The 23,643-nt window shown below is 40.2% G+C and overlaps 2 protein-coding genes across 3 annotated transcripts in view; one reads left to right on the forward strand and one right to left on the reverse strand.

Moving 5' to 3' along the window:
* The first annotated feature begins 860 nt into the window (after positions 1-860).
* LOC148758232 (uncharacterized) lies at positions 861-7,744 on the forward strand. Its single transcript, XM_088798331.1, has 4 exons — positions 861-2,664; positions 4,655-4,751; positions 7,293-7,444; positions 7,581-7,744. Coding segments are annotated over exons 1-4 (369 nt in total). The 5' UTR covers positions 861-2,662; the 3' UTR covers positions 7,699-7,744.
* Positions 7,745-8,753: 1,009 nt separating this feature from the next.
* Positions 8,754-23,643, reverse strand: part of ACAD11 (acyl-CoA dehydrogenase family member 11) — a 71,010-nt gene continuing 56,120 nt past the window's right edge. For both annotated transcript variants that reach the window (XM_074312842.2, XM_019725930.3), the window contains 6 exons: positions 23,539-23,624; positions 21,969-22,040; positions 20,947-21,101; positions 11,798-11,914; positions 10,902-11,011; positions 8,754-9,930 (listed from right to left, as the gene is read on the reverse strand). In XM_074312842.2, the coding sequence (XP_074168943.2) occupies positions 9,816-9,930; positions 10,902-11,011; positions 11,798-11,914; positions 20,947-21,101; positions 21,969-22,040; positions 23,539-23,624 (655 nt within the window). In that variant the 3' untranslated portion in view covers positions 8,754-9,815. The remainder of the gene's footprint in view (positions 9,931-10,901; positions 11,012-11,797; positions 11,915-20,946; positions 21,102-21,968; positions 22,041-23,538; positions 23,625-23,643) is intronic.

Below are 23,643 nucleotides of genomic sequence, written 5' to 3' on the forward strand. Positions count from 1 at the left end.
GCTTGCTGCTGACTTACAGCACAGCCAGACCAGACCAAGGCAGGTCAGAGGCTCTGAGAACAAATTCTTCGGGAAGATGAAATTGATAGTCAACCTCTGTGTTTGAATATGCCGAGAGGAAGATGGACGTGCCTGAGGGAAGCGTTTAGAAGAGTCAGACAGCAACATAATCATAGGACGTGTGAATGCGAAGGTAAGGTTCTGAGTGGTCCTTACGTAGTTATCATGCCAATCGGATTATGTTGAGAGAATGAAAAAACAGGATGTGTGTGAGAGAGTGTAAGTTTGGTGGGGGGAGAAGATGAAAGACAACTGAATCTTCTAAATTAAGAAAAATGAATATTGGCTAAAACAAAACAAAAAAATCAACGAGAAGCAATATAACAGACTATTTATGGATAGTAATATTATCAAGGTCAAATTTCCCAAGTGTGATCATTGTATTATGGATAAGTGACATGATGTCTGCAATTAACTCAAATAGTAGAGACAGTGAGAGAACGAGAGAGAAAACGAGAGAGAGAGGATGCACAAATGTGAATCTAAGGGTATGCAAGTATTCATTATATTGTTCATGTAACTTTTCTGAAGGTTTGAAATTTTTTCAAACTGAAAACTGGGAGCTGAGTAACAGTGTAACGGCATTACTTAGAAGTAGACAACCATGCTTATTCAAAGTGGTGGTTGCTAATGGGAATGGGAAATTAGCATTTTGGAGGGGTGGGGAGGAGGAACCACTGATATTTTTCACAACTGACTTTGAACAGTGATTTGATTGTTAAACTCGGGCATGTACACATTTGATTAAAAATAAAAACTAAAAAAAAAAAATCAAAAAATCAATGCCTATTGAGGGGAAATCAAAAATCAATAAAGCCAAACTTTAAAAAAAGCAGTTTTTGTACATGGAAACCATATATGGGAAATATAATAGAAAAAAAATAGTTTCCACAACAAAAACCCCCATAAAATATTTAGAAATAACCTGAACATGGAACGTAATATTTCTATGAAGACTGGCCCTCTACTGAGAGGCATAAAGGAGTTCTTGAAAGGAGTGACATGTCTCGTTCCTGGGTCGGATGATTCGATATTACAGAGGTGTCCGTGGTCCTTCAAGTAAGTTTAATACAGTCTCAATCAAAACTGCAACAAAATGATGGCTCATTTGTGAGAATACTACAAGAATATGGGAAAGAATGGATCAGGCATTGCCCCGCCAGGTTTTAAGGTATATTTAAAAAGTGTGGTATAGGCACTGTAAACAAAAGGCCAACAGAACCAAACAGGCTGAAAAAGTCAGTCCAAGTATGTGATCCATAGCATGTGATGGAAATGGCCTTCCCACTAAGCACCTGTGTATATCCGGGTGAGAGAGAAAAAATGGATTCAGCAAGCAACTGGCTAGCCGTTCTATAGATCCCAGCTTCTGTAGGCAAGGATCTGCCCAGGGGTCCCCACCCCGTTTTCTTACACTGCATATATCCCAGCTACATCAAAGGTTTAAAATGAAAAATAAATATAAAATCATTAAACTGAGTGAGGCTTCGAGTCTAGCCAAGTTGCCACGCCAGAGCCATGAGCATTTCTTTTACCACTTTTAATCAATTGTGTTTGTTGCTTCTACATCTTAAGTATCTCTAGAATCTGTCTCTAGTCTCTCCCGTTGTGTAGGCTTCTACGTGTCTTTCTTGGATCAGTGCGACAGGATCCTACTTCTAACATGATCTGAAGCCCATCCATTTTCCGTGGAATAATCTATTATAAAACCCACATAGGACCCTTTCAATCCATGTTTCATCAGCAATGAGGACCCTCCCAGGACTCCTCACTGCTGTGAGGCCCCCGAAGTCCAGTGCCTCGTCTTGGACTGCGAGGCCCGTCGTGATCTGGCCGCTTCTCTCTCTGGCACTGTCTCTCCTGCTCTCTCAGTATCATTCCAAACATAGTGAACTTCTTGGTTTCTAGAACTTGCCAACATTTTCACCCCCAGACCTTCACACATACTCTTCTATCCAGAACATTTTTCTCTCCTCCTCATATCTCTTTGTTTTCAGGTCTGGGAGCCTCCCGTGACTCCCTGGTGGTGTGGAGTGCTAAGGAGAGCATTTTGTTTAACTGTCTGTTTCCACACAGGAAGTAAACTTCGTGAGTGCAGCGATGACGTCTGTGTTGGCCATCTTTCAGTCCCCCAGAATTTAGCATTACATCTAGAACATAGTAGACACTATTGAATGAATTAAATTGTGCCTGTGTAAGTCAGTTCTTCATGATTAAAAAGAGCCCAAATTCACATGGTGCAACACGGATGGTAACAGCAAACAGCAACATTTACCAACTCTCATTAATAAAGCTGGGGCTGTGCCTGAGTGAGCGCCCTACGAGCCAGTTTCCAAATTACACATTCCTGCTGCAGGCCAGTTTCCTCTGACTTCTAAGTATTTTCAACCAAAGTCCGCTTCTCAAAATCTGACCCACTGAGGTTTGGGGCTGGTATCAGAAGTCCCAAATAAGGAGAAATCCCACCTATTATCTTGCTTCCTGCTTCTAGATTCTTCAGTTGAAGTTGCTTCAGCCTCATCTTGCACGCTGTCCTCGAGTTTCTACAGTGGAAATGGGATCTTAAAAGAGACATTTTGAAAATATTTTCATTTGTTTGCCCATGTAAGTACCAGTTTATGTTTTCAAGGTTGTGTGGTTGACAAATATGCTGCCCTATCTAGTACGACTGGGTGGGGGTTTTTAGGTTGAGTGAGTTGTCAGCTGGATGAAAGACGCCTGAGTTGAAGGACCTGGGGGTGGGGCTCTTCACATGTGCAGCCCCCTCGGGCCCTCAGCAGGACCGGTTGTATCACCCTTGTCTCTGCTGCAAAATGAATCTAGTGTTCTTTCAATTCCAGTTGGCCTAATGCTGCGTTGCTTAGACTAGCTTTAAATAAGAAATCCTTGACTTAATACACTTGAAAGAATCATGAGCTGGCAAAGCTAACACTGAATATCAGGCAGGAACTACGTTAAGTCCCTCAGCATTCATCCCCCAATTCAGGTCAAACGTTACAGCTTCTGTGAGTGGCTGTTTCCGCCTCTCTTTTGGATGTTTATTGTCTCAAACTTTGCCAGCAAAAAAAAAAAAAAAAAAAAAAAAAAGGGTTAAAAATAAAACAAAAATATCATGAACTTAGTATGTGAGGATCACAACATACTATGTTTTTGCCTGTGAAATTATTTACTCCTTGGGATTTAGTCCAGTGTCTTGAAGGGTTGGAAGGAGACGTCTTGCAGAAAAGGTTTCAGTTGGATTTAGAATTTGAAACTACCTTCAACCAAAGGAGGAGGGGTAAACTGCCAGGTTCCATAAGTGTGTTGCTCGGGCCTGACAAGCAGCGGCCACGAGCACCGGTGAGAGCAGGCAATAGAAGGAAGCTCGTTTACTTCTCAGCACTCGGGAAGGGAGCTTTCTCTTCTAGACGTGGACCATGTCCAGATGAGAAGGCCACCCCTCCAGCCTGAGGCATGGCTTAGCCCCTTATAGTGGCTTCGTTTAGCATCTTAGAGGCAGAGGTAGGAGTTCTGATGGACTAAACGGAATGAAATGCAGCAAGTAGGCTATTTGGGGACCATTTCCCCTGAAGCCAAAAACCTCATCACAGACAGTTTTGGGAGAGAAGAATTGATCACAGTTTCGAATTGTATAAAAAAAAGTCTCCAGTTTCCATGACAAGATTGTTATTAATTCCTACCAAGCTGGAAGGACTGTGGCTCATAAATCAACTGTGTAACCTTAAGAGACCAAGGTTATACTCTTCTGTTCCTATGTATTAGAGCCAAACTTTTGTTCCATTCGGAAACCCTAACCACCCTGAACAAATATCAGTTATCCCTCAAGTAATCGTTAGGAATTGGTCATACCGCAGGGTCCTTGGTAAACTAGAAATGCTTAGCGATTCCTTGTGTTTATTTTTTTTTTCCTTTTCTCTTAAATAGAAAATGTACTGGAATTAACTTTTTCCCTTCACTAGACAAAAACATGAAAGATATAAAATCACCATCTTCCCTTCGTTCCGTAGTTGACAGTTGTTTTTGGCTGCTCAGTATCCATTCTCCATTTCTAATAATGCCCCAGGTCCCTTCCACAGTGAGTGATTTCGGTGGGAAGGTAACCTGGTGACCTCTCGAACGGCAGAAGCTAAGGGACACAGCTGTGCTGTCCAATCCAGTAGTCACTGACCACCTGTGACCACTGGGTACATGGAATGTATCTAAGACACTGAGTTTAATTTAATTTTAGTTAACTTATTTAAATTTAAAAACTGATGCTCAGTTCAGTTTTTGAAAACTTGTAAGTATGTTTGGAACAATTTGAGTATGTGAATCTACTTTCTCAACTCAATTTTATGAAATCCACCTACAGTTAACTTTTTATAGTTCACGTATTTCCATTGAAAATTCAGCTTCCAAATTAAGATGTGTTATAAATGTAAAATAGACTCTGGATTTTGAGGGGAAAGTGTAAAATATCTTATTGGTAATTTGTTGTATTGGTTACATGTTGAAATTGTTACGATTAGTTCCATTTCTTTTGACTTTCTTTAATGTGGCACTAGCAATGTAACATCACACGCGTGGCTTGCATTCCACTTCTCTTCCCCTTCAGGCTGGGGCAGACCTGTAACCCGAGTGTGGCCACCCGAATGCTCCTCGGAGCCCAGCAAGCAAGGCAAGGACAGACCCAGTGGACAAGTCAGAGGGAGGTGAGCCACTGCAGGGTCACTGCCCACCGCACCCCACCCCGCCCCCTCAGGGGGCCTAAGTCTTCCACTTCCACACCCCCCGAGTCCCTTTTCCTCACATTAGCTGGCTCTTCCTGATGTTTGCAGTCAAACAGCCGAACAGACCTGATCAGGATATGTCAGGAAGTGAGTCTCTACCCTTGGCCCCCCTGTGACCCGAATCCCGGGTACATCTTGTTGCCGCTGACGTCACAACCCTGGGGCTGGGACAGCGGCGTCTATGTCAGCTCCTTGGGGATTCTGATGCTCAGCCAGGCTTGAGAAGCTCGGCTTTAGGTATTTTCAGCATCAGCAGGGCGAGTTGGTTAACATAGCCTATGCCAGCACACTTCTGACAGAGGTTCAACACACTTCCTGGGATCCCTGCCCTCCCGCTGGAGGAATACCATTCACACAGTCAGCTAATATTTATTCCCAATCTCGGAATTGTCCTAGATGCTAAGGAAATGGCAGTAAACAAAACAGACAAAAACCCCTCCCTGCTAGACATACTTTTTAGTGGGGGAAGGGATTTAATAAGCCCCATAAAAAAGAAACAGAGTATGTTACATGGTGAAAGTGCTAAGGAGAAAACCAAACCAGGGAAGGGTGTAAGGTCTGACTGTGTGTGTTTAGATGGGGTGGTCACAGAAGGAGCACCTCGGAGGTCATGTTTGCAGGGGAGGAGCAAGGCTTCCGAGCATGGGGTGGAGGGAGAGCTTTCCGGGCAAACAGAGAAGCAAGTGCAGAGACCCCAAGGTAGGACTTTGGCCTTGAAGTTGCCATGAAGTTCCTTAATTCGCCCCCCACCCCCACCCCTGACTTGTGAGGCCGAAGGCTGCTCAGAACTTCTGGATGCTGCCCGTGGTCACGGAGGGGCAGTGGGCAGGGCCGGGGGTCCTGGGGCCAGGGCAAGCTCTGCGCAGGACTCGGGGAGGCTGTTGCCTTAACAACATCCCCTACCTTGTGTGATTTGCGGGGCCGTTTTGAAATTGGAATCCACTCTTGTCAGTCGAAAGGATCTCACGAGGATTTGCAGAAGGAGTAAGTAGTTTCTAGACCATATACCAATTGTGGCCAGAGGGCTCCCTGACTCTACCCAATATAGTCCTTGCAGAGGGGCAATGTCAGCCTTGCATGGCGGCACTCGGCATGTTTGCAAGCAGCTGACCAGGACCTGGGGACTTGAGTCCCCTGTGAGGGACACGCTCCCGATCCCCAGGGCACTTCGAATCCTGGCCTGCATGTGAGGATTGGACTTGAGGCCCACGTCTGTCTGTGCCTATGGACAGATAAGCCTATTAACAGTTGGGTTTTGATTTTTTAAAAATGCATTCAAGTAATCAAAAGTCAAATGAGAGTATCCTAATTTCCCAGGAGTAGGTGGAGAGCTTTCCCTTCTGCTCAGTGAGGGAAGTTTTTAATTAATAGTCCCAGCGTGCTGAGATAAGTGAGGAAATCCAGGAAGGCTCTTCTTGCATATTTTTACCCCATAAGAGTGCCCTATTTTAACAGGAAACAGTACTTTTTCTAATTGAAAAAAAATATCTGAGGTATTGGCAGAACAACAGAAGGTCTGTGTGGCTGGTGCGGAGTAAAGAAAAAGAATGGTAGAAATTAACGTCAGACAGGTAAGGGTGGTGGGGAGAGGAGGCATCTGTAGGGTCCACTTTCAACCATTTAAAGAGTGAAACACGGCTCGTCACCAGGGTGGTGTCAGCCCGCAACCCAGAGGGTGCAGGGGTGCAGGGCAGGGTCACCTGGAGAGCCGTGTGCACACCCTGCTCTCTGTCTGGCTGAGATCTTAACTGGGGCTTATTTTCGGGGAAACACGGTATGTGCAGTGAGAAGTGCTGTGAAAAAAAGAATAGCAGATAGCAGTGAAGGACAAAGTGTGTGGTGCTAGTTTAGAACAAGTGGTCAAGAAAGGACCCTTTGAGAAGGAGACTTTTGTGCAGGCTTCTGGAAATCTCAGGGTCTTTCCAGGCAGAGAAAACAGGGACAACCAGATTCAGAGGCCTGGCCGTGGTTGATTGTTGGGCCAGTAGCCAGGAGGCCGTGATGGAGGGAGCGAGCAGGGGTGGTGCACTCAGAGGTGTCAGGGGACAAGCTCAGAAGGAACTGTCTGCCAAGGCAAGGCCTGTGGATTCTAGTCTGATGAGTGAAAAGCCCCTGCAACATGTTGACAGGGTCGTGCTGGCTGCGGGGAGAGACTAAAAGCCCTGATGGGACATCAGCCCAGTCATCCAGGCAAAATAAATACACGCCCCAAACCCTGGTTGGAAGGGCTAACAGTAGGCCCACTGACCGCTCTGCACCCCTTTACTCCTTGGGGGTGGGAGCATCAAGTGCCCGTGAAAGAGGAAAGCCGCGCTAAGGCTACCCAGCTTCATTGAAACAGGGCATTTGTCCATAGAAGACATTTTCTTAAATGCTATAAAGTGAAATGTATTTAAGGCCTTCTCTAATTTGACATGCCTTCAGAAGCCTGGATAAGAAGTACCTCTCTTCTTAACTTCCCAGAAACTGCTGCTGCTGAATTCAAGACTGAGGACCGTGGTGTTTGCAAGCCTTCTGCAGCCCATCTGTCAAAGTGCCTGCATGGGGCTCTGGGACTCGGCAGCTTCTCACCCACTTCAGTTTTCTTGGATGAAATCTGAGCAGGCCTATGACACGTATGTACGTCGACCACAACCGTGTGAAGCACTGGGGTGATGTGCGCCTTGGGGGAAGCCTTTGTAAATAGCACAGGTTGCGGAGGAAATCAGCTCCTCCACGAGCAGCTGAACTTCCCCTTGTGTGTTCCCCCAGGTTAAAATGTCAGCTGCCAAAGAGGTTCCCCCTGGGAAAGCACTGCCACGCTGTCCACGCCGGCTTTGTGGGGAGCCTCGTGGTGACTTCCCTGCTGGACAATGCTCCCTGCTGCTGACCACATGCAAATCTCAGAGACTTCCCACCGGGTAAAGCACTGACTGGTGAGTTCTCGCCTTCTTCCCGCCATGTGGGGTATTACACAGGGCAACTTCTTCCTTTCAAACCATGTGGTTCCAGATGCACAGCAAACCTGGCTGCCTGTCCCAGGTGGACGGCTGCATCGTGACACCAGGTGACAACCTGAGGAGACCCCAGAAATGGCTGGGAGGCTCCCATGCTTAGTCAGTCCATTCACTCACTGCGATTGAGGCAAGGGTTCCCTGAGCTTACTTTATCCTTTGGAGACTGGACTCTTCCCTTTGAAAACAACCCTTACTATTCTTTACAGCATTTTATCTGAATAAATTAAGGGTACGGGAGAGAACTGAATATGGGCCACAGGGAGTGACTGTGTATATGACAGACAGAGGTAAAAATAGATTAATTGAAACAAGTTAACCACCAGCTTAGCCCATTTTCCTCAAAGAGAAAACAATGATCACAAAACCGTAAGTACAAGATATAACGTTTAATTCTAATTGTTCAGAAACAATCCTGATTTAAGTCACAACTTTTAAAACTAGTAATAAGGTTAACTAGCTTGGGTTATAAGATTTTATCCAGTTTAAGGATACCTTACATAGTACTTTATTGTGGTTCACGAATATCAAGGTGCTTCTTCAATATGGCTTCAGTGACTGTTATAAGAAACCCTCGGTAAGTAAGAGTTCTCTAGGTTTAAAAGTTAATTCCAACGTGTAGGAATAAAAATGAGGCATAGAGAGAGGTTAAGGCTCAAAGGAAAAATGTTTAAGAGGCCCACATGATACATAAGGAATCAGAACCCAGGTCTTTGTCAAATGTCTGCTCCCACCCTCACTCCAAGACAACATTTAAACAGTGATAGAAATAATCTCAGGACATCAATACACTGATGTGATGTGTATGCTTTCTAATAAAACAATTTTGTCATTTTTAGAAATAAAAATGCGTTCATTTGAAGACTGAAAAATTCACCAGTTACTATTCCAATGGCATCCACACGAAAAAGGTGACAAGAAACAGGTAAAATTAATTTTAATATATTTTATTCACTATATCCAAATTTTATTTCAACATGTAGTCAATATTTAAGAAGTATTAATAAAAATATTTACTTTTTCATACTATCAAAATTTGATGTATATTTTATACCTTATTTCTTAATTCAGATGCTAAATTTTCATTCAAAATACTTGCTCTGTATTTAGATTTCATAAAATTTACATTTGAAAAAGTCAATTCACATACCAAGTTAGTTGAAGCATACCTAAAAGATTTCCAGTAACTGAGTTGAGAATCAATATTAATTAAAATTTTTAAAAATCAAAAATTCAGTTCCTCAGTTGCACTAGCCACAATTCAAGTGCTCAAGAGTCACGCGTAGCCCATGGCTGCTATACTGAACCAGCTGCTTTAAAGAGCCACAGGAGTCTGCTCTTAATACAAGGGTGTTGCTTTAACGGGACAGCAGTTAGAGCAGATGTCTTTAATCTCTTCTCAAAATTAAATAACTTTCTTGTACCTTAAACTATCCACTGTCTCATCAACATATTATAAATTATTAAAATTTTTCTTAATTATATTTTGTCATAATATGCCATATTTTGTAGTAAAACTGCATTCAGATATTACGTATAAATGCTTCCTGTTGAATTATAAAGAAACTTATATGAAGCATCTTTCTCCAAAGTAAACATTACTACAAAATATTAAACCAACTCCTAAGACCAATGTTAAAAAGGAGATCCCATTATATTATTTACAAAGTAATGATTAAATATTCGTTGAATATTTATTTAAATGGCACAATTCATGAGAATCAAAGTGAAAATATGTTTATGCCTATGCTTTAGCTGTCATTCACTTCATTATCTCTTTACTAATTGAGTATTTAAAAAATGCAAAACAGTTAGGTATTAGACTGAATGACAACAGTCTAACACCTTGAAATTATAAAACCTACTGATCAAAATAGATGCTCAAATCTTTACCGAAAGTAATTAAGTCTTGTGGTTAAATTGCTGCAAAAATAGAAAGATTCAAATGCTGGAGCCCATGAAGTTTGTCTAAAGGTGAGACGGTGCCGCCTCCTTACACCTTGGCCCTCAAGCTTCTGGCTTGGTCCCGAAGCTCCAATGCTGCAATTGCCGAGAGGTGGACTTCATCAGGCCCATCTGCTAGGCGCAAGGTTCGCGTTAAGGCGTACCTGGACAAACAGAAGGAACAGGGATGGCAGGAGTTACCAGAGTGGAACAGATACTTTAATGTCAGTCACTCTGATTCTAAGCCCAAACTATTAATTTTTGCAGTCTCACCAAAGCAGTGATAAGAAAAAGAGCAGAGGGAAAATCAAAGAAAGAAGCCCACAGACTTCTGAAATGTCATTTTAAAGTTCTCACCTTGGGAACTGTACTTTCAAAGGGCATAGTGCAGTGGGCTTAGTCTCAGCCTTGATTAGCTACAGATTACTAGAAGTTGCTACAACTAGAGGGGATCTCTTAGGTAAGCAACAAGCAGTGAAGTATAAATATATAATACTTCTATATTTATAAATATACAGTATAGGTATGTAGTTCTTTCTTAAGGTTAGAAATGGATGAGGGGAAAGGGATGTGATAGAGAAGGTGGCCCTGTGACTGTGGGGATGGACAATGGAGAGTATTCCTTCTCGACTCCCAGCAACCAGAATCTGGACATGAGACGGTCACTGGTGTGCCTGCTCAGAGTGGCCGGGGCCCCCTGTGGACGTGGTAAGCCGTCCTCGGTTTACATACCTAAGCCTGGCCCTGGGCTCCCTTTGGCCATCTCTGCCCCCTCCTTTCCTTCCTAGTTCAGGGTGAACATCCCATGCTATTTTGTCTACCCAGGAACCCCAGAGTAAAAGCTTACATAATTGACTGAGACACTAGTTGTAATCGTAAGAGCAACTATTAATTCATACTGAGCTGTATGTTAAAGTACCTATATTACAGTTGACCTTGGAACAGTGAGGAGGGTAGGTCGCTGATGTTCAGTGTAGCTGAAAATCCCCATATAACAAGTCCATTATCTAGCATTCAATTATACTTTAAACTACGTTAGTATCTTTGTTTTCTTCTTAAACAGTGTCACGGCATCTGTAGATGTTTAACTCCAAGCCTGTCAAAATTAGATGGTTATTAAATGATAGCCACTCACATGTTAGCCAGTGGGTAATCCTGGGAAACACCTGCACCTCCGCACACTTGGATGGCCCGGTCAATAATCTTGCAGGCGGCCCGAGGGGCAGCCACTTTAATCATGGCAATCTACAAAAGCAAGATACAAAAAGAATATACCTGTCTTCAACAATACACATTGTGACAGTCTGATATAATCTGTATTTTCTTTGTGAAATGGAATGAGGGAACTTTCCCACATGCATCACCACTTAAACAGGATCTTTGATGAAAGCCAATAAGGATCCGCTGTGATGCAGCAAACGGCCATATTTCAGTCAATACAGACCTTTTGGAAAGAGACAGCTCTTCCAAATCACATTTTTTTTATTTCTAACTTGCTTTGTTTCCAAAAGAATTTCAGGCAGCTGATAAATTACTTTCATCACCTTAAGGCTCATAAAAAGAGTTCAAGAATCTTTACTAATCAGTTTTTTCTTAGCAATGTTATTGGCATTTAGAATTAAATGATCACGTTCTTATTCCATACAAGCCAGAAGCATAAGAAGGCAGGGGACAAGAGGCACCTTTTATGTGTCACACACAGTGCTGTGCATTCTATATCATCTTGGTCACTCTTTACTAGAACCCTACGCCATAGGCAGAAAGCTTAGATACTTGGCCTAGTGTCAAAAGGCTAGCAGAAAGTGACATACTGAGTACAATTCCAGGTCCGTATGAAGTCCGGAATTTCCCTAATCCCTGTGGCTACATCTCAAGAAAACTAGTAGGTGCCATACATTTATAATCTTTAAACCAAAACCATAAGAAGCTTCCAATATTCCCAGTGCCATCAAGGTACTAGTGGGACCTGAAATGCCCAATGGGTGAAGAAACCAGAACAGGCTTGGCCAATGGTGGTCCTAGGGGCCTCACCTCCTTCTTAGCGCCACTGCTGCCCAGAGTGTCAATTTTGTGGGCAGCTCTCAGGGTCAACAAGCGGATCTCTTCAATGGCAATGCGACTTTCAGCAATCCAGTGAGCCACAACTTCCTGTAGGGGAGCAAAGGACAGCAAAACGGGAGATAAGCTGGTGCTGATGGCACATGTAACACAGCCTTGTGGTTTGGTGAAAACACTCTAGGCCAAAGACTGTTCCCAAGCCTTACTTTACATGTTTTTAAGTGGAAGAGTTAATGCGTTTGATACAATTTCTTTAATAGTTGTAACACCTGATTTATTTCACCGTTAGTGAGATTGGTAGTTTGTGGCTTTTGAGGACTCAGTCCATTTCATCTAAGTTGTTAAATTTATGTTCTGTGCACTCATGCCTGAGTGTGAGGGTCCCAAGGCCCAGATCTGCAGTGGAGGAGATTCCATGTCAGCCTCAGCTCCAGGCCCATTCTCCAATCCAGCTTTTCCTGAAGAGCTCTGTATTGAGGTTTACAGGGTATCTGCACGGATTAAGAAAATGGTACTTCCAATGACTTCTACTTCCAGGAAAATGGAGTAAGAGATGTACTTTTCCCTTTCGTCTTGCTAAGTACAGTTAAAAAACTGGGAATTATCTATATAACAAACCTAAGAAGACTCTGAATGTTGGAGAAAAGAAGGCAGACCTGCTAGGGACTTCCAGACTAAAAGAATAACTTGGTGGTGATTTCTCTGGGTTTTCTTTTTGACTCACATATCCCAGACCTGGAGCTGAACAAGACGGCAACCTGGAAATGCCTCTGAGCACAAACAAGAATCAAACAAAAAAGTGTCCCACCAAAGCCTCCTCTGTTTAGCTGAAGGATTGGGTAGGGGTAGCCTAGCAAGACAGAAAACCTTAATACAATAACAACTCTACCCAAGCCAAACGCAGAAAAAACTATGGCCCTGCCCCTACTCATGCCTGCAGATTTCCACTCATCAGTGTTATAATGAGGAACCTCAACACCCCTGCCAGGGAGGTATCAGAGAAGCCAAACGAGGAGCTAGACTAGCAACAAGCTCCATTCCACCTGTGGTGTCAGTGGAGACCACCTGGGGAGCCTGGACTCCTCTCCTCAGTATCAGTGGAAGCTGAGAAGGAACCTGGACTTCTACATCTGCCTGGCAGTAATGAGATGGTAGAACCCCATCTTCTAACAGAGTGGTATCTCAGAAAGCCAGCTAAAATAGAAGGTTTATATAGGCTAATATCCCTGATGAACATAGATGCAAAAATCGTCCAGAAAATATTGGCAAACCAAATTCAGCAATATGCTGAAAAGATCATACACCATGTTCAAGTGAGATTTATTCCTGGCATACAAGGTTGATTCAGTATCCACAAATCAATTAACCAGATACACCACATAAATAGAATGAAGGATAAAAAAAATATGATTGTATCAATAGATGCAGAAAGAACATTTGACAAAATCTAACATTTATGTTAAAAATTCAGCAAAGTGGGGATACAGGGACCATACCTCAACATAATAAAGGCCATATATGGCAAACCCACATATAATATCATACTCAATCATGAAAAACTGAAAGCTTTTTCTTTAAGATCAGGAACAAGACAAAGATGTCCACTTTTTACTACAGTTGTTCAATATAGCATTGGAAGTCCTAGCCAGGCAATCAGAAAAGAAAGAGAAATAAAAGGCATCCAAATTGGAAAGGAAGAAGTAAAATTGTTATTTGCAGATGACTTGATACTATATAGAGAACCCAAAAGATTCCACCAAAAAACTATTAGAACTAATAAATGAATTCAGTAAAGTAGCAAGATACAAATTTAATATTCAGAAATCAGTTGCATTTTTATACAACAAACTATTAGAAAGAGAAATTAAGAAAACAATCCCATTTACAACTGCATCAAAAAGAATAAAACACCTAGGAATAAATTTAATGAAGGAGGTAAAAGACCTGTAGTTAGAAAGCTACTGTGTTTCCCTGAAAATAAGACCTAGCCGGACAATCAGCTCTAATGCGTCCTTTGGAGCAAAAATTAATATAAGACCCAGTCTTATATATAATATGTTATAGTAAAATAAGACCCGGTCTTATATTATATTACATATATTATAGTGATGTTGTATTATATATAATATAGTAAAATAAGACTGGGTCTTATATTAATTTTTGCTTCAAAAGACGCATTACAGCTGATTGTCCGGCTAGGTCTTATTTTCGGGGAAACATGGTATAAGACACTGAAGAAAGACATCGAAGACACAAATAAATGGAATCATATACTGTGCTCATGGACAGGAGGTGTTAACATTGTTAAATGTCCATAATACCCAAAGAAATCTACAGGTTCAGTACAATCCCTATCAAAATACCAATGGCATTTTCCACAGAACTAGAATAATCCTAAAATTTTTATGAACCACAAAAGACTCCAAATACCAAAGCAATCTTAAGAAAGAACAACAAAGTTGGAGGTATTATGCTACCTGATATCAAACTATACCACAAGATGATAGTAATCAAAACAGCATGGTACTGGCATAAAAACAGACACATAGATCAATGGAGCAGAATAGAGAGCCCAGAAATAAACCCATGCTTATATGGTCATTTCATCTACAACAAATGAGGCAAGAATATACAGTAGCGTAAAGACAGTCTCTTCAATAAAATGGTATTAGGGAAACTGGATACATGCAAAAAAAAAAAATGATTTAGACCACCTTCTAATACCATATACAAAAATAAACTCAAAATGGATTTAAAGACTTAAATGTAAAACCTGAAACCATAAAACTCTTAGAAGAAAATATAGGCAATAAACTCTTTGACAATGGTCTAGCAGTAATTTTTTTGGATACATTCCCTAGGGCAAAGACTACAAAAGCAAAAATAAACAATGGGAATACATCAAACTAAAAAACTTTTGCACCATAAAGGAAACCAATAAAACAAAAAGGCAACCTGCTGAATGGGAGAAGATATTTGCAAATGATTTATCTGATACTGGGTTATTATCCAAAATACATAAAGAACTCATACAGCTTGACATCAAAACAAGAAACCATTTGATTAAAAAAACAGGCAAAGGACCAGAATAGACATTTCTCCAAAGAGGGCATACAGATGTCCAACAGACACATGAGAAAGATGTTCAGCACCACTAATCATCAGGGAAATGCAAATTAAAACCACAATAAGATATCAACCTCACACCTGTCAGAATGGCTATCAATAAATCAGCAAACAATGAGTGTTGATGAGGACGTGGAGAAATGAGACCCCTCGTGCACTCTTGGTGGGATTGCAAATTAGTGCAACAGTATGGAAAACAGTATAGAGGTTCCTCAAAAAATTAAGAACTATCTTGTGACCCACCAATTCCACTTCTGGGTATTTATCCGAAGGAATTGAAAATACTACTTGGAAAAAATAAATGCATCCATATGTTCATTGCTGCACTGTTTACAATAGTCAAGACACAGAAGCAATCTTAATGTCCATCAATGGATGAAGGGATAAAGCAGATGTGAGATATATCTGTGTGTGGCACACACATACACACATGAATATTACTCGGCCACAAAAAAATTGAAATTTTACTGTTTGCAACAACATGGACAGCCCTAGAGGCTAGTATTAATGCTAAGGGAAATAGGTCAGACAGAGAAAGACAAATACCATATGATTTCACTGTATGTGGAATCTAAAAAACAAAATAAACAAAACAAACAGACTCATAGATACAGAGAACAAACTGATGGTTGCCAGATGGGAGGGGGTTTAAGTGAAAAAGGTGAAGGCATTAAGAAGTACAAATTGGTAGTTACAAAATAGTCACTGGGATGTAAAGTACAGTTTAGGGAAAATAGTCAGTAATATTGTAATAACTAGGTATGGTACCAAGTAGGTACTCGACTAATTGGAGAGATCACTATAAATTATGTAATTGTCTAAGCACTATGCTGCACACCTGAAACTAATGTAATGTTAAGTGTGAAGTCTAATTGAAATAAAATAGTGAAAAAATAATCATTTTAAAAGACAGTATTACCCCAATACCAAAACCAGATAAAGACGGTACAAAAAATAAAAAATAAAAAATAAAAAGAACTACTGACCAATATCCCTCATGAATACACATGAAAAAATCCTTAACAAAATATTAGCAAGTAGAATTCAGCAATGCATAAAAGGAATTATACACCATGGCAAAGCAGGGTTTATTCCAAGGATGCAAAACTGATTTAATATTTGAAAATCAATCAGTGTACTCCACCATATTAGCAGGATAAAGAAGAAAAATTACATGGTCATATAAATCAATGCAGAAAAATAATTTGACAAAACTCAACACTCACTCACCATAAAAGGTCTCAGAAAACTAGTAATAGAGGGGAACTCACCTTGACAAAGAACATCTACAAAAACTTACAGCTAACATTATTATACTTGACATTCCCCTAAGATTGGGAACAAGGCGAAGAGGTCCACTCTCACCACTCTTACTCAATATAGTGCAGAAATTCTGGATAGTGCAATGAGGCATTAAAAGGAAATAAAATGTATACATATCTAAAAGGAAGAAATAAAACTGTCCCTTATTTGCAGATGACATAATTGTCTACGTAAACCCCCATCTACAAAAAATCTCCTAAAACTAATGAGTTCAGTAAGGTCACAGGATACAAGATAAACAAAAATCAATTACATTTCTACATACTAGCAATGAACACATGGACACTGAAATGAAAAGCACAATATAAGTTATAATCCCTCAAAAAATGGAAATACTTTTATGTAAATATAAAAAAACATGTATAGGACTTGTACATTGAAAGCGATACATAGATAATAAAAACAAATCAAAGAAAAGCCGAATAAATGGAGAGACATACCGTGTTCATGGATTAGAAAATACAACATAGTAAAGATGTCAGTTCTTTCCAAGCTGATACATTGGTTGAATACAATTCCTATAAAAATCCCGGCAGGATTTTTTTCCTCACAGATATCAACAAGATTATTCTAAAATTTATATGAAAAGGCCAAGGAATAGAATAGCTGCAACAATTTTGAAAGAGAAGAATAGAGTGAAATGAATCAGTCATCATGATTTCAAGATTAATTATGTAATTATAGTAATCAAAATTGTGTGGCATTGGCAGAAAGAACAGGGAACCCAGAAATAGACCCACACAAATATGCTGAGTGATTTTTGAGAAAGGCTTGAAAATGATTCAACTAAGGAAGGATAGCCTTTCCAATAAATAGCACTGAAACATTTGGATATCCATAAGCAAAGAAATAAACCTTGACCTACTGCCTTATACAAAAATTAACTCCAAATAGATTACAGACTCAAATGTAAAACTTTCAATAAATTATTATCGGAGAAAATCTTCAGGATCTAGAGCTATGCAAAGCATTCTTAGACTTGACATTAAAAACATGATCCATAAAAGGAAAATTGACAAATTAAAAGCTTGTCAAAATGAAATACCTTTGCTCTGTGAAAGACCCTGTTAAGAGACTGAAAAGGTAAGCCACAGCATGGGAAAAAATATTTGTAAATCACATATTTGGCAAAGGATATTATCTAGGATATATGAGGAACTCTCAAAACTCAACAGTAAAAACACAATCCAGGTAGAACATGGGCATAAGACATGAACTGAAGAGGACACATGAAAAGATGTTCAACATGATTAGCCATTAGGAAAATATAAATTACAACCACAATGAGATACCACAATAAACCTAGCAGATGGCGAAAATGAAAAAATAAATAGTAAAAACACCATATGCTGGTGGGGATGTGAAGAAATGATCACTCATACACAGCTGGTGCAATGAACAGTATAGCCATTCTGGAAAAGAGTCTGGTGGTTTCTTAAAAAACTAAACATGCAAGTACCATATGAACCCAGCAACTGCATTCTTGGGCATTCATACCAGAGAAATAAGGACTCATGTTCACATAGAAACCTATACGTGAACGTGTATAGTAGCTTTATTTGTAACAACTACAAACTGCAAACAACCCATATATCCCTCGATAGGTAAATAGTTAAACTGTGGTAATCCATACCAAGGAATACTGCTCAGCAATAAAAAGGAATCAACTATTAAATACACATAACCTGAATGACTCTCCAAAGAATTATGCTGAGAATTAAACCAATCCCCAAAGTTTACATACTGTATGGTACCATTCTTGATATGACAAAAATCATAAAAATGAACAAATTACATGTCATGAGGGATTAATGAGGAGGTGGGGGTGAGAGTGAGGCAGGTGTGCCTACAAAAGGACGACAGGAGGGATCCTTGTGGTGATGCAAATGTTCTGTATCTTGACAATGACAGCACCTTGGTCCTGATACTGTATTACAATTTGGCAAGATGTTACTACTGGGGGAAACTGGGTGAAGGGTACAGGGATTGTTCTGTATCATTTCTTATATAAGCATATGAATCTACAATGATCTCAGATTAGAAAGATTGGTACTTGCTTCTCATTGGCTTAGTGAATACAGTCTCTGAGTTTTCTCCATTGTTCAGAACTTGGAAGGGAACAGGGGGTGTGGGAGGTGGGGGTATAAAATGGAAAACTATAGAGACCAAACCCACCATAAATCTTACAAGCAACCAAGCATTTAGAATTCAGCATTGATACTCAGGAGACATGGCAAATGCTTCCAGATAGCTGTACCTACATTTTTTTTGGTTCTCAGTTCTAACCACAGGACTGGTGTTTGTAAGGGAGAATAATACTTGTTAAGATAAATTTGACCAGTAGACAATTACAGTGTTCTGATTTGAGCGACATTAACCTTCCAATTTGATGCTTGGTCATGTTTGTTCTAGCACACTTCTTCAACGGGCTATTTGATCGGTTCCCCTCCCACAGTAATGTTCAGTATGATGGCCGCTAACCACACGTGGCTACTGAGCATGTGAAATGTGCCTAGTCTGAATTGAGATGCACTATATATTACAATGTATTAATACATCCTATAACTGAAATATACACCCAATTTAGAAGAATCAGTATTAGAAAGAGAATGTAAAATACCTTATTAAATTTTTTTATATTGATTTCATGTTGAAATGATAACATTTGGAAACACTGGGTTAAATAAAGGATTGTTAAAATAAATTTCATCTATTTCTTTTTACTTTTTAAAAACGTAAATTTTAGAAAATTTTAAGTTGCATTATGACTCACAATGTATTTCTATTGGATGGATCTGCCCTAGAGATTGAAATAAGACTCTGAGTTAACAACTTCAAACAAGCCACCAGTGGTCAGTGAGTATCTTTTTGATGGCTGTAAAACTGGGTGATTATAACTTCATGAATATACCCAAAATGCATTTACTTCTTAGCTTTAGAATAAAGCAGTGTTTTCAGCTGGGTCTCTACAGACCCTAGATTTGCTGAAAAGCATTATAAGGGTAGAAACTGAGTGCTCTAAGGAATTGCCAGATTATTTATTAAGACAGAATTTTGATACAGAACTTTCAGCGTTACCGCCTGAAATATTTAGAAGGCAGCTGGAAGGAGTCTCCAAATTCAGGGGAACGGAATGTTACTTTCACAAGTTGGAAAAACAAAAAGCAAAAAAATGCTCGCCCAGATTTTTGTTTAGGACATGCTGACACACACATCTCATTTACTTCTACCAGATCACACATATATCTTTCACTTCTGCCAGATCATCTTTGTGATAAATGCAAATAGTTTCCAGTGAAGGGAGTCATATTTTTGAAAAGCCCAGGCTTATTCTGCCTGATACCTTAACTTTAAAAAGCAGGAGGAATATTTCCTCTATTACAGTATTAAAACATCTCTCATGAAAGCAGCACTTGAGCAGCGTGCTTTAGTGTGTTCCAGATGCCTGTCTACATTTCTGTGTCCTCCCTTCACCCTTTTCCAGGGTTGGGATGCAACCTTGAAAAGTGTAACGAGATAGTCGATGCCATAAGTGACTCTTTAGCTCCTACTCCAGCAGCAGCGTAGAGTGTAACATGGCCCCAGAGTCCACACCTTCTTACTGACTCCCACAGTGCCCACCTGACAGCTGAGCTCTTGCCCTCACCATGTACTAAAGGGCTTTCCACGAATTATTCATAGGTGTGGGCCAGAAAACAAGCTGTATTTTTCCACAAAGACAATGTTACAACTACATCATAGATATGCTAAATAATATTTCACAAAAAGCAAACAGCCTATAGAAATCTAAGGTAAAAATATACTGCAAAATTTTATACTTCACAAGGCGACCAATGTTACTAAAATATACCTGTCCAGCAAACACATTTTATCACCATGAGTATGACCTCACACTAACATGTTAGCAATTGTAAGTATTAAATATTTAAAATTAATTTTTCTTGTCTTCTTAGAAGTTAGAAGGGCTTTGGGGGGGGGATGATTTGAATATCCTACTTCTCAAGAGTTTTCATAGGAAGTTTGAATGATAGCTTCTTCTCTCTTGATAAATATTGTCTCATTTTGATTATGTTGCCTCTATGTAATTACATTGTTTATTGTGCTTTGTAAACTACAGACTCAGTAGTACATAATTTATAGATGAGAATTTTAAAAATCACAAACATCCTGCCAAATGCCGGTTCCATTTCTACTTGCATTTCTCCAGTGACAGGGAACTTACTTCCTCCTGAAACAGTCCATTCATGCCATTTTCATCTCTCTCTCCTTTCACTGAGTTTTAGGCTGTTTTCCTATATCTTTACACTTATCTATCCAAATTCCTTCCATAAAGCCATAAACCAAAGCAAATCCTTCTTATGACAGCCCTCTCATGTCCACAAGAAGTGCTAATGTACCAGGTTGTCTATGGAATGAGAGTCTGAGAAAGTTAAAGGAATTGTCCACACTCTGTGTGCTGAGGCGTTGGAGCACTTTAGGAGTTATTTAATCTTTCACAAAGATGAATATCTCTCATCAGATTATATTTAAATACAGACATAAATATACTTTGTGGGAAAGAATCACCTTGTTTATATAGAGGAAATCTCTCTCTGACCAAGTAATGCTGTTTTGGTTCAAGGTCAGTGTAGTGCATTGGGCTACAATAAATTGAAATGAATAATCATCCTTACATGTGAATACAGCTTTTTCTTAAAGGCCACCCTCTGTGCTGCCCGTGTACACATGATCTGCAAAGCACGTTCCGCCAAACCCACTATTCGCATACAGTGGTGGATTCTGCCAGGTCCTAAGCGGCCCTGGGCAATTTCAAATCCCCTTCCTTCACCTGGGAGAAAGAAAAGAGAACATGAAAATGGCCACAGCTCATTTATTTTGTTATGCACACAAATCCTGAGAAAATGATGAGCTACCCTCAATAAAAATGTCATTCTGGTAAGAAAAAAGTTCTGTAATTAGGTTATACATTTATGGAACTTGTGCTTTCGGTGTTTTTTAAGCCACCATCATTAAACACTTCAATCAAATTGAAGAACTATCTCTTGCGTACCCACTAGGCATCGGCTATTTATTAGTGCTGCAATGGTTACAAAGGTAAATTAGACATAGTCCCTACACTAGGAGTTCCCGAGTGGAACCAAGAAGCAGGGACAAGGAAGCCAGGGATAATGGACATGGAGGACAAAGAAAGGCCAAAGGACAGACTGAAACTCTAGGGCCTAGCAGCATCGGGACTTGAGTGGATGGGATAAAGAACACAAAACGGAGGTGCCATTTGAGATGTTCTCTGAAGGTTGGGTAGGATTCCAGTAAGTAAGAGGGTGGTGTCATTCCAGGTATACGGTGTTCAAAGTTACTTATGCTTCTAACGTGTATATAAGACCAGAATTCAGAAAGTACTGAGGTTTTCTTAACACAAGTAGAGGCTGAGGATCATGTTTTAGGAAACATGTGTTGCTCTGAATTGTATAATTTTTGTAGTTAGCTATGTTTTCAATTGATGTGATATAAAATTATAGTCAAACACTTTACATTATTCCATGTAAGAAAATCCACAAAATGGAAAAATGTTCCCTTGTAAATGAAATAAGGGAAAGTATCTAAATTAAGGTAGACTTCGTATCTTTTCCATATTTAGGCCTGCAAATATTTTAATACAAAATATTAGAGAATCATTTTTGCAAACTTATCTCACCTAGTATTAAATTGGAGGCAGGAACTCGCACTTGATTAAAATGGATCTCAAAATGTCCTCCATGCAAATGATCTATCAAATAGAAAATAAGATTTTAAAGAGCAAAATGAGTTGACCAAAATATAGTCACGCATAATTAATCTGCTGAGGAAAAAGTAGGATTTAAGAGCCTCACGTCACAGACGTTCCTAGGTAGAGCTGAGCCCTGCACCATAGCCCAGAAAGCTCATCAACTGTTTCTTATTGTGAAAAGCAATTCCCGACAATGCAAAGAACCTGCTCAAAGGGACAGAGCAGGCTCAGCATTAGAGATAACGCAGAGACTGGATCTTCAAGTACGTTTGCTCCATGTTTAGGCTTGTTCACTGTGTGTTTGCCTCTTGAAAACGCCGGCATTTGACTGAAACTGGAAACACATTCACACTTGTCTTTACAGCACCCCTGCTCACCACCAAGTTCTGGAGACTCTCATGCTAACTCCACACCCTTTTCCTGGAAGAGTAGACATTAATAATCAACCTTCTCCACACTGTTTCTTTGGCCTGGGACATAGGGAGTTGGAGAGGTGCCGGTAAATGTGTCGTACTGAGAATTCAAACACAGGCTCTGCAGTGGAGGGCATTTGCAGCCATCCTATATTAGAAACCCATTCAGGGTGTTGGTCCGCAACCCAGCGTCCCATGCACAATTTGCTCCAGTGAGCTTGTTCACCCCATCTCGCCAATGCTTACCCTGTGAGTACATTCTGTAGTTGCATCCTACAGAGGGTGATGATGTCAAATGTTGTATAAAACTGCAAGTCTTACATCTGCTACTTGGACTTTTTCATTAGCCATATTCAGCAATAAAGAGAAAGCCAGAGTCACCACAGAACCTGAAGTTCAATGAATGTTTTCACCATGCTATCTAATTTACTTCTTTACATGTTTGTAGTTATTGTAACTCCTCCCACCAGCACGAAAGCTCAATGAGGACAGAGATTTTAGTCTATTGTTGTAACTAATGTATTCTAAGCACTGAGAACAGTGCTCAGCAGTCAGTAAATACTTGCTGAGTGAATAACCTGAGCAGCAAGGAAACAGTGCACATGAGCTTGGGTGGCGGGAAATGAAAGGATCCTTGCTTTTTAGAAATTCCACCAAAGGACAGAGGAAGGAAAAGTATTGCATTCAAATCAGTCAGAACTCATTATTAATAGTGCCTACAGGCTGATTAAGAAAGCTAAATTTGAAGACTACAGTGAATTTTACTGTGAATTACCCAGATTTAATTTTTCTACGTATATTTCGTTAATCCATTCTCCCGGATGACAGAGGGCCGACTGGCAGTCAGAGTTGCTGTTCCCCGAATACAATCTGCCCTTTCCCAAAAGTAAACAGAACGAGGTAGAACGCTGTACCACCTCTTTTTATTCGCTGTATTCTCAACTCCACTGGCATTTATACTAAGACCGTCGTCGGGGCCAAAAGATTTCTAAGAATACGTCTCAGACATTAAAATGCTATCTATTTCCGTCGGTGTGCCCACCCCTTCTAGTCTTCCCGCGTGGTCATGCTGGTAGCGTGCTCACCCATGTAGCCAAACACTGACAGGGGCCTGATCACTTCCACTCCAGCTGTGCTCATGGGAACGAGAATCATGCTGTGCTGCTTGTGTCTGGTCAAAAGAAGAACAG

This window comes from Rhinolophus sinicus, chromosome 5 (assembly GCF_057876585.1).
Source record: "Rhinolophus sinicus isolate RSI-liver-muscle chromosome 5, RSI-T2T, whole genome shotgun sequence".
Taxonomy (NCBI): domain Eukaryota; kingdom Metazoa; phylum Chordata; class Mammalia; order Chiroptera; family Rhinolophidae; genus Rhinolophus; species Rhinolophus sinicus.

Coding starts and splice junctions, on each gene's coding strand:
- LOC148758232 (XM_088798331.1), top strand. Junction 4,752..7,292: donor AGTGGACAAGTCAGAGGGAG/GTGAGCCACTGC, acceptor TTAACTTCCCAG/AAACTGCTGCTGCTGAATTC. Junction 7,445..7,580: donor TCTGAGCAGGCCTATGACAC/GTATGTACGTCG, acceptor GTGTTCCCCCAG/GTTAAAATGTCAGCTGCCAA.